Source organism: Camelina sativa, chromosome 6, assembly GCF_000633955.1.
Source record: "Camelina sativa cultivar DH55 chromosome 6, Cs, whole genome shotgun sequence".
NCBI lineage: Eukaryota > Viridiplantae > Streptophyta > Magnoliopsida > Brassicales > Brassicaceae > Camelina > Camelina sativa.
Genome location: NC_025690.1, coordinates 2,072,229 through 2,083,903, shown reverse-complemented (window position 1 = coordinate 2,083,903; position 11,675 = coordinate 2,072,229). Strand labels below are relative to the sequence as shown.

The 11,675-nt window shown below is 39.9% G+C and overlaps 2 protein-coding genes across 2 annotated transcripts in view; both read left to right on the top strand.

The window, feature by feature from the left end:
• Window positions 1–920, top strand: part of LOC104790132 (protein COLD-REGULATED 15B, chloroplastic-like) — a 1,699-nt gene extending 779 nt beyond the window's left edge. Inside the window, exon 2 of the mRNA XM_010515842.2 lies at window positions 413–920. Coding sequence (XP_010514144.1) covers window positions 413–776 — 364 coding nt within the window. The 3' untranslated portion in view covers window positions 777–920. The remainder of the gene's footprint in view (window positions 1–412) is intronic.
• Window positions 8,313–11,675, top strand: LOC104790131 (ACT domain-containing protein ACR5). Its single transcript, XM_010515841.2, has 8 exons — window positions 8,313–8,424; window positions 8,581–8,705; window positions 8,977–9,049; window positions 9,152–9,197; window positions 9,277–9,459; window positions 9,558–10,184; window positions 10,948–11,052; window positions 11,147–11,675. The coding sequence occupies exons 2-8, from the start codon at window positions 8,702–8,704 to the stop codon at window positions 11,477–11,479; spliced, it is 1,371 nt and encodes a 456-aa protein (XP_010514143.1). The 5' UTR covers window positions 8,313–8,424; window positions 8,581–8,701; the 3' UTR covers window positions 11,480–11,675.

Sequence of the window (11,675 nt, the reverse complement as noted above, 5' to 3'; positions counted from 1 at the left end):
TATGTTTGTTTTCTTGTGGAAAAGTTTATACTTAATTCTCATGATATTGGTTGGGTATTACTATGAAATATAACACCTAAATTTGATATCAATTAAACTTTTAAAACTAAGTAACTAAAGGATATATAATTACTTGTTTCTAAGCTTAATTAATATATATGAACTTGTTAACACAAGTTACACAATATAGAGATAAAAATATACATTGAAAAGCCAATGTTAAAAAAAAAATTCATTTTGTTTCTTGTAATAATTTTGAGTAATTGTCTCTCTCTCTCTCTCTCTCTCTCTCTCTCTCTCTCTCTCTCTCTCTCTCTCTCTCTCTCTCTCTCTCTCTCTCTCTCTCTCTCTCTCTCTCTCTCTCTCTCTCTCTCTCTCTCTCTCTCTCTCTCTCTCTCTCTCTCTCTCTCNGAGAGAAAGCTTCGGAGTACGTGAAGGAGAAGGGAAGTGAAGTGGGACAAGTGTCTGCTGAAAAGGGACAAGAACTTCAAAATCATATGGAGAGAGCAAAAGACTACATTTTCGGGAAAGCTGGTGAAGCGATGGACGCAGTGGCTGAAAATGCAAAGAGAGCTTCGGAGTTTGTGACGGATAAAGGCAAAGAGACGAAGGAGGAAGCTGCTTCAATGACAGAGAACGCCAAAGACTTCATCGTTGAAAAAGCAGGTGACGTGAAAGATTCAGCGACGGATATGAAAAATAAAACGGCTAAGTACGTCGGAGATAAAGCATCAGAGGCTAAAGAAGCAATATTGCCTCCAAAAACTGATGTATAGATTAATGTGTTGGTAATTAAATTACATGTGCTCATATTTCGAGCCCTAATTAAACATATTGAGGCAATGTAGAAATTACTATATATGTTTTTATGTGATTATAACTGTTATTAATAAAAGGATTAAAAGAGCGGTTAATTATTCCGTTTATTCGGATGAAACTCTTTACTTCTAATATATTTACATCAAGTAAAGAGTTATACACAACAAAACTTTGTTTGTATAGTTACCCGAAAAATTGTAGTTATTTATCTTTTTTCGTAGCAAATTTACATTTGCTACAAATTTGTTTTATGGTCATATATAAGACAATGCATGGTCATATATATAGAGAGGGTTCCCCAACACTAAATGTGTTTAGGTTGTACCACAACAGTAATAACGATATATATACATATTTATTATTCATTTACGTTTTACCTTTAGTCTATTTTAAGAAGATATTTTTCTAACATACCACTTTGATGTTATGAAAATCAAATTTTCTTAAGATTTAATTTCTTAAAAAAAACAATTTTTTTTTTTTTTTTTTGTAGAATGTCAATTTTCATTAATGAAAATAAATTGTACTGGGTACAATGGCCTTAATACAGTAGATATTCCTCGCCCAAAAAAATAAAAACGAGGATTAATCTGAAACAAAAGCTTTTAGAGGAATCTAAGCCAGCTCTGCATTGCGTTTTTGAAGTTCTTCCGATGCCTCTTAGCTATGATCGCGTCCCGGACCAGTCTGTCCATTTGCTTGAACAAGAGATGGGGAGGTGTGGTAGCACTGTTGTAGCAGCGGTTGTTCCTTTCTAATCAGATGGAGTAGATGAGTGCCTGCACAACTAGTCTCCGCAATGTTTGGGTTGATGTTGAGTCTTTACTGTTGAGCCATGCTGACAGAGCTTCCCAGGTGTGGAACACGAACAGACTATAGCCCAGTCTCCGAGTTGCTTCTTGCCATAGTACTTCGCTGAAATCACAGTGCAAGAAGAGGTGATCTCTTGATTCCGGATACAAGCCACATATACAGTAGGTCGTTTCTATTTAGAAACCCCAATTTGCCAAGAGAGTTCTTGTAGGAATATGGTCAAGCTGGGTGAGCCACATCATGAACGCATGGCGCGGGATGGCGCCTTTGTACCATACGTGCTCTGTCCACGTTAGGGGTTGACGTCTAAACCGTATTGCTTCCCAGGTTTTTCCGGTGCTAAATTATGTAAGCTTCTCTCCCTCTATCTCCCAAATGTACATGTTTGGCTCTGTGCTGGATACTGGTAGAGGAATGGTAGTTAGATGAGTATGGAGCAGTTCCGCTTGAGGAGATCTTGCAGGTCGAGTGCGCCACCCTGAACTGGTGCAAGCTTTGGCCACTATTCCCAGCAAGAGAATGCCTGTTTGAGATGGTCCAGTTGGCCCAAAAACATTTATGAGGGGGCCGAGAGGGGTCCACCAGTCGTACCAGAAACTCGCTCGCATCCCATTTCCCACAAAACAACGAATAAACCGAGAGGCAAGAGGCCGCAGCTGGAGCAGGGATCTCCATGTCCATGAGGTATGCTTTTTTCATCAAGGGACCAGAACACACCATCTTTAATCTTGTTATTGCGAATCCAGTCAGCCCACAGTGAATCCCTTGCAGCAAACAACTTCCATATCAGCTTTAGGCAGAGAGTTCTGTTCCATTACTTGAGACTGCGGAAACCAAGCCCTCCTTCTGCTTTAGGCAAGCAAAGGTTTTCCCAAGAAACTTTTGCATTTGGGCGTTTTGTTATATCACCACTCCACAAGAATCTTGTGCAAAGACTCTCTATTGCCCGAATGCATCCTTGTGGCAGAATGAACGTTGATGCCCAAAAGTTGACTGTACCAAATATGACAGTTGAGATCAATTCCTTCCTTCCTGCATATGACAATGCTCTGGCCGACCACGACGAGAACTTTGATGTTAAGTTGTCAATGAGGGGTCTATAATCCGCAATGCAAAGTTTTCTATGCATCAGAGGCAAGCCCAAGTAGCGAATGGGTAATGAACCTAGATTGAAACCCAGGGAAGCAAGCCTATCAGTTTCATTCTGGTTCATCCCCGCTAAGAACAAGTCAGTCTTAGCTCTGTTCATTTGAAGCCCTGAGATGCAATAGAATTCATGAAGGACAGTGGTGATATTTTCTAGGGACTCCCTCGATCCATCAAAGAACACCATAATGTCATCCACGAACACCAAGTGTGTTACCTGAGGATCGACTGTTGTGGGGTGGTGGCCAATAGAGTTGTTGGTGTAGGCACGGTTAAGCATACTGGTGAACACTTCCATCGCTAAAGTAAAGAGGTAGGGAGAGATTGAGTCTCCTTGCCGTAAACCCTTTGCTCCGTTGAAGTATCCACAGGTATCTCCATTAATTGAGATGAAAAATTTGGTAGTCGTGATGCACTCACTGATCAGAGCCACGAAATGAGGTGGGAAATTCATTGCCTTTAGAACGTTAATGATGAATTCCCAGTGAACCGAATCGAAAGCTTTCTGCAGGTCTACCTTCAGCATCCCTCGGGCAAATATGTTTTTTTTATTATAACCTTGAACAAGCTCTGTTGCCGGCAGAACATTCTCCACCAGAAGCCTACCCGGTATGAAAGCAGATTGAGAGTTTGATATTAGGTCCGGAAGCACCTTCTTCAATCTGTTAGCTATAATCTTCGAGACCACTTTATAGATAGTGTTGCAACACGCTATAGGCCTGAATTCCGACATCCTGGAAGCATTTGGTGTTTTCGGTATAAGAGTTAGCAAGGTGGCATTCCATTGTTTGAGGATCTTTCCGGTTGCGAAGAATTCAAGGACTGCATCAATGACGTCCTTGCCCACTACACTCCAGTTAGCCGTGAAGAACTCGGCGCAGTATCCATCAGGTCCAGGCGCTTTGTTTCTTGGTAAAGAGAAAAGTGCATTTTTTATCTCCTCAGGGGTGACAGGGGAGTCCAAGTCACGAACAGCAGAATCAGAGCATCGCTGAGAAACAAGATTCTAGAGATCCTCCACTGACGGGGCATTAGAGTGATGCTTCTTACCTAACAAGTTCCTGAAGAAGTCCACTGCTATCTGTTGAATACCTTGACGCGAGTCAACAACCTGATCATTGGCATCTAACAAGTAAAGGATCTGATTTTGAGCTAGTCGAGATAGAACAACACGTTGAAAGAACTTGGAGTTTTTATCTCCATCCTCAAGCCAGCATATTCTAGACTTCTGCCTTAGCAATGATTCCTCTGTTTTAGCCAGAAAGACCCATTTTCTATGAGCTTCCTTTTCTGTGTGGACTGCTTGCGGGGTGGGCGAGTCAAGCAGTGTCCGCTGGCAGAACAACAGGTCTTCACAAGCTTCTTTAACCCTCAATTCGATTGCTAAGTACCTTTCTTTGGTAAATTCTCTGATGATGGCCTTGAGCTCTTTCAGCTTTTTAGAGACTTTTAGCATTTTGGAGCAGTCAAACGAGAGAGTGTTCCACCACAGTGATAGCAGAGGCGCAAACTCAGGATCATTATTGAGAAGAGTGAGAAACTTGAATGGTTTCTGAATCTTGGGTTTCATTGTGTCAAGGAAGACACAGCAAGGATTGTGGTCTGAGAAACCAGGTTCTCCAAATACTCCCAAAGACTGAGGAAACTGACGCATCCAAGCATCATTTATTAAGATACGATCGAGCTTCTTTGACACTGGGTCCGCTTCCTGTTTGTTAGACCAGGTGAGGGTAACGCCGTAGTACTGGAGGTCCATTAGCAACGAGTTTATAAGGCATTGACTGAATTCCCTCATACCCCTAGTAGAAGTAACCGAACTGGGATTTGAGTGCTCATGTGGGTAAAGGATTTGGTTAAAGTCTCCAGTGACTAACCAGGGCTTGTTGATGCAGGGATGCGAGGTTGCTAAAGCTTGGATCTCTGACCAGAGACTCTTTCTTTCTTCACTGCTAGTTGAGGATGCATACACAACTGATACCACGATATCCTGGATTACAAAAGGGAGCTTGACCGCACAGATGATCATCTACAAGGACTTAGCTAGGATAGTAACCGAGACTGACGGATGCCAAAGAACCCAGATCTTTCCAAGCTCTGAGTAATCGTAGTTATTTACAAAATTCCAACCTGGAGCGACTCTTTGTAAGATAGCTTGAGCCTTCTCAGGGGAAACATGGGTCTCTATAATCCCACCAAAAACAGGTTTATGGACCTTTAACCATTTCCGGAAGCTACTATGCTTTAACGGGTCATTAAACCCTCTAACATTGCGACAAAAAATATCCATTAAACAGATATGGGTTTAGAGGTTTTGAGGGCCTCCAGCCCTAGCCCGATTATCCTTCTTCTTAAGTAGCCTCTTGGAAACCACCTTCAAGAACCCATCTGACTCAGCATCCGGATTGTCATCATCACCCGAGAAGCTCTCCAGATCCGACTCAGTCCCCTGAGCATCACCCCTGTCCACATGAGGAGATATATGAGAGAAGAGATTTGTTGTTAAATCCACACAGAGCTGGTTTTCATCAATGAGCATGGTGTGGGGGGGCAGACTTTTTCACCGGAGATGGGTTCGAAGATGTTGCTTTACTAGACTCACCTGGGGCATGATCACTCCTAGCCTTAGTAATTGGCTGAGTTATGGGCCTCCAGACCGCTTCTTTGACCTTAGGAACCGGTTGGATTAGTTCCACGATTGGAAGTTGGCTTTGAATGGGGCTTTTCCCTCGGTTTTTATCCTTCTTAACTCGAGGGCAGTCCACGGTTTGGTGCTTTACAGAGCTACACACAGTGCAGGTAGGAGGTGCAGAAGAGCATCGGGATATTGTGTGTCTGATCTTCTTGCAGTGAGAGCAGAGGGAAGGGAGCCAAGGGCTTGTCACTCTTATTCTCTTAATCTGACCTGATTCAAATCTCGTGTTATCTGCTTCAGGGAGGGGTTTACGCGGATCAATTACACTGTAGACCTTTGCGACCTCAAGATTAATGAGCTTTTCCGTGTGTGAATGCAGACACACCGGGTGACCCACCAGACCCGCGATGTGTTCCAATCCTTCTCTGTTGAAGAATTCCAGAGGAACTCCGTGGAAGTCTAGCCACACAGGGACCTGAGTCAACTCCGGCTTTTTTGGTGTTGTGTCTGGCGACGACTTAGCAACGGACATGGTTTGCCCATCCACTTGCCATAGGCATTGACTCAGAATCCGACGACGAGCATTTGGGCACGGGACTTTGAAGAGGAAAGAATTTCCCTCCAATTTAGAGACAAAGATGTCACGATGCTGCCTACTCCATATACCATTCACAATAGCGTGGATGGCTCCTCTAGGAGGGGGTCTTCATAAAATTGCCCTAGAATGAAGCTGTCCCAGAGCTTCTTGTTCTTCTCAATAACTGCATTTGGTATTGTAACACAGGACTCGCCAGATTCTAGAACAAATGGATTACCTTTCTTTTCCAGGTGCGACGAGTGACCTTTGACAAGGTCTTTCCAGGGATGATCCTCGCCTTGTGGGGGAGACTTTGCAGCACCGGGAACGGGGCTCTGTTTGAGTTCTGGAGATCCAGAAGCGTTTTCTGCAGGTATGTCGGCCGAGGCATAGATAGCTGCGTGAACAGTGATTTCAGATCTAGGGTTTGCTATAGCTGCATCCGACTGAACCAATTGGGCATCTTCACTGGATTCAGGGGGCGTAACATTGGCTGCAGTCTCGGAGGCCGCAGGCAAATTTAGTGGGATTGATGAGAGGCTTACGGACCCCTCTCCGGGGGATGATGGCGAATATGAGCGAGGTGAGTCTTTGTTCGGAAAGCCAGAAGAAGCGAATCTAGTGGGGATACCGCGGGGTTTTTTTTCTTAGTTTTAGATTTGCTCATAAGGGACGGTGGGGACCGACGCCGAGATCGGTGAAGGTGAAGGGTGAAACAAGAGGATCACGCTTTTTGGGAGAGAAGTCAATTTTTTAGAGAAGTCAACCTTCTTCTTCCAAAAGTTTGTTATAAAAAAAAAAAAAAAAAAAAAAAAAAAAAAAANGTTTTAAAGGGTTATGGGAGATGTAGAACCATCATATTGTTGACATGATTAGGACTCGTGGAAAGTTTAACCCTTTCCAACTTGTTCTGTATTATATTTTTTAAAGGTTGTTCTAGATTATATTATTTCAAAGATATGTATTATATAAAAAGTTTTGAAAGAACAAAATTAGGTATAATATAGAGGGTATAATTGTAGAAAGGAGAAGAGAATGAGCAACGAAGAGCCACATGCGGCCGGCATGGTCCCTCCCTCCTTATGCGCATTTCTATTTGCCCCCAAAACATTTGACCTTCGAAAACGCATGCTTTTCTCCTTCTTTATTATTTCTTTTATCATTTTATGTTTCATTAGGTTGTTTTTAAAATAGAAATATAATCACTAATCAAACCCAACCAGAGTTTTTGTAAATGTAAATTGATATCTTTATTATTATATGTTTGTATCCAGCATGTCAACGAGGTAAGGTTTTTGTGCGGCGTGATTCTGTTATCTCACACTGATAAGAAATTATGAAAAATTCACCAAAATCAATGGGAATCTTTTTAGCATGACATGTGAAAACATTTTTCCTAAGATTCTGGTCCTTGTCAAGTGCATAAGTGTTCATGTTCTTTATCATTCTAAACATCCAAAATCTTTGGAGTGGTATTAATGCATGACAATATGACATATTCGGCCAATTGATCAAGAAAATTTGGAAAAGGAGTTCAAAAATAAATTATTTATGTACAGAAAATTATAATAATGGTAGAGTATGTAAAAAAACACAAGCCATTTGGGTTACGATTTTTAAGATATATTTTTCAAATATATTAATATCATCAACTTTGAATTACCAACCAATCCATGTATTGTTTTCCAATTCTACAACCGAAATCATAACATTTCAAAGATACTACCATAAACTTCAGATTTCTGAGCTTTTTTTCAAAATTTTTTTATTGGATCTATTGGATTAGTGTTACTACATTTTTCTTTTGTTTTAAATATTTTTGTTAATTTAGGTATTGCATAACTAGTTTGGTTTGGCTTGACACTACCATATCCTTATCTACATAATAATTGCATTTATCTTTTCTGATGTCAATTGGTGTATTTTGAACTAGTTTAGTTGTCATTTATATAAATGTATATCCAATTAATCTCCATATATTGATGAGTCAAAAAAAACTTCATCAATTTGTTTCTAATAATTTAGCCAAAGATTGTCTGCAAAAGTCAACAATATTGAACCAAATTAATAAATAAAAAAATCTCCTAAACCGGAGATAAATTAATAATACTGTCTATAATCTCCTACCATTTTCAGAAAAGAAAAATCTCTAAAACCGGAGATAAATACTGAAATGTAATTGACTACCCAAAAAAAAAAAAAAAAACTAAACCGGTATGATAATCCTGTAAAAAAAAAAAAGGGCAGCTACTAACGTACGCATCGGGTATTTATTTATGAGAGAGTAAAAAAGAAAAAGAGTCAGTCCTCAAATCCTCTCATCATAACAAAATTGGGTGTGTGTGTGTGGACTCTCTCCTTCTTTCTTCTTCTTTGCAGGTTTTGAGGAGAATCGTGTCGGCTGAATCTGTGTCAGACACACCACTCTCTCTTCTCAGTAATTTTTCTCATCTCTCTCTTGAGTTTTTTTTTTTTTTTTTTTTNTTTCATTTTTTTTAATTATTAATCTCTTTCTTCGTCGTCTTCATATAGTATAAATTAACAAACTTTTTTTTGTGGTTTCTTCTTCTTCTCCTCCTCTGGCAATTTACAGTTGCAAAGTCTTCGTCTTTCTTCCAGAGACATACATCGATCGTTAACAGAAAAGGGGAAAGGATTCAGTTTTGCCCCCTTTTTTGATTCTCTTCTACACAAATCACCAGACGAAATCGAGAATGGGTTCGTTTCCTTGTCTCTGTTTCTGTTTTTTTATTCCATTCCTGATTCTTGATTTTTTAATCCGAATTCGTCTCTGATGATTAGTTTCCAGAACTGGGTTTTGTTCAATTTTAGGTCTTTTCTTGTTTTTGCTTCGTATTTTTGCTCTTTTTCTAGGGTTTTTAGTCTCTGTTTTGTTCCTTTTGAAAGAGGTCTTTGTTTTTTATTCAATCTATTGGGTTTTGGATTAGTTGTGTTGATGGTATCATTTCTTTTTTGTTTTGTTTCTCAGATGTTTGTTTGAGCTATTCATATAATATGGATGATGAGATTGCAAAGTTCATCAGAAGAGTGAATCCACCAAGGTAACTTGACTTTGTTCTATTCTTCTTCTTCTTCTTCTTCCATAAGTTATGATCTATCTTTTCAATTTTAGGCTGAGTTTCCATTTGATTATCATTTTTCAGGGTTGTGATCGATAACGAAGTTTGCAAGGATGTCACTGTCATTAAGGTAATCAAAATTTATCACCGGGTTAGGTTTTGATTTGAGTAGAATGGAAGAAATGAAGTATTAACATTTGTTAAAATAGGTGGATAGTGCGAATAAACATGGAATACTTCTGGAGGTTGTTCAAGTTTTGACTGAGCTTAATCTCACCATTAAGAAAGCTTATATCTCATCTGATGGTGGCTGGTTCATGGATGTATTCAATGTTACTGATCATGAAGGGAACAAAGTCACCGATGATATCGTTCTTGAATATATTCGTACAGTAAGTAACAGCGATCCTTTTATTTGGTTTATATTCGATTTTGGTTAGTTATGATGATATGGTTATTAAACTCTTTTGTGGTGAGTGATTGTTGGCAGTCTCTTGGCCCTGATGAGTCTTCTTGCTTCAGTCCATCAATGAGATCATCTATTGGTGTCAAACAATCTGTCGACTTCACTGTGATTGAGCTTACAGGAACTGACAGACCTGGTTTGTTGTCTGAGCTTTGCGCTGTTCTTATGGATCTGCAATGCAATGTGGTAAACGCTGAGATATGGACGCATAGAGCTAAAGCAGCAGCGGTTTTGCAAGTAACCGACGAAGAAACCTGCTCTGCAATCACTGATCCAGAGAGGTTATCCAAAATCAGGAAACTTCTTGGTTATGTGCTTACAGGTGGATGCAGTGGCAGAAGATTCCGTGAACCTAAAACCACGGTTTCTTCTTCTCTCAATGAAACTCACACAGACCGCAAGCTTCATCAACTGATGTTTGCGGATAGAGATTACGATGAGTGGGAGAATAATGTTGATGAAGGGGATAAATGTGGGAGAGTTGTTCCAGATGTGGATGTCTCCAACTTGCATGATTTGGATTACTCAATTGTGATGATCAAATGTAAAGACAGACCAAAGCTTCTTTTCGATACCGTCTTTACTTTGACGGATATGAAATATGTGGTTTCACATGCCAGCATTGATGCTGAAGGCCCCGAAGCTTATCAGGTACATATACATCTCTGCAAAATGTGCTTAAGCTCTGTATTTTAATTGAACACAAGTTAGTCTTTTATACTGTTATCTGAATTCTTGGGTTTTTTTTGTAGGAATATTACATAAGACATACGGATGGATCTCCTGTCAAATCCGAGGCAGAAAGACNTGAGCTTTGCGCTGTTCTTATGGATCTGCAATGCAATGTGGTAAACGCTGAGATATGGACGCATAGAGCTAAAGCAGCAGCGGTTTTGCAAGTAACCGACGAAGAAACCTGCTCTGCAATCACTGATCCAGAGAGGTTATCCAAAATCAGGAAACTTCTTGGTTATGTGCTTACAGGTGGATGCAGTGGCAGAAGATTCCGTGAACCTAAAACCACAGTTTCTTCTTCTCTCAATGAAACTCACACAGACCGCAAGCTTCATCAACTGATGTTTGCGGATAGAGATTACGATGAGTGGGAGAATAATGTTGATGAAGGGGATAAATGTGGGAGAGTTGTTCCAGATGTGGATGTCTCCAACTTGCATGATTTGGATTACTCAATTGTGATGATCAAATGTAAAGACAGACCAAAGCTTCTTTTCGATACCGTCTTTACTTTGACGGATATGAAATATGTGGTTTCACATGCCAGCATTGATGCTGAAGGCCCCGAAGCTTATCAGGTACATATACATCTCTGCAAAATGTGCTTAAGCTCTGTATTTTAATTGAACACAAGTTAGTCTTTTATACTGTTATCTGAATTCTTGGGTTTTTTTTGTAGGAATATTACATAAGACATACGGATGGATCTCCTGTCAAATCCGAGGCAGAAAGACAGCGAGTGATCAAATGTCTAAAAGCAGCAATCCAAAGAAGAGTCTCTGAGGTAAAAAACTAATGTAATTAATTTACTTTATGGATAATCATAAGAACATTGTTTGTTGTGGCTTAACGTTTATGTTCTTATTATATGTTTTCAGGGCTTGAAGCTTGAGCTTTGCACTTCAGATAGAGTAGGATTACTCTCAGATGTGACTCGGATATTCCGTGAAAACAGTCTTACAGTAACAAGAGCCGAAGTGAAGACAAAAGGAGACAAAGCTCTTAACACGTTCTATGTGAGAGACGCTTCTGGCTACCAAGTTGATGATAAGACCATAGAATCCATTAGACAAGTCATTGGTCAGACGATACTTCAAGTGAAAGGCGGAAACACAGACGCGAAACCGAGTCCTCAAGATTCACCAACAGGGTTTCTTTTCGGGGTATTCAAGTCGAGATCTTTCGTCAACTTCGGGTTGATCAGATCGTAATCCACGAAGGAGGGAACTGTTTCCTCTAATTGTAAATGACCATAAGTACATTGTGTGAATATGTAGATAAAAAAAAAGCTTTTAGGACAGTAAAGTTTAGAATTCTTTTACAGTGTTTATTACATAGTATAGAATCTTTGTGTAGGAAGGATTTGGTTTTATATTTGTGGATGTATATAAATTGGATTCTTCTTTA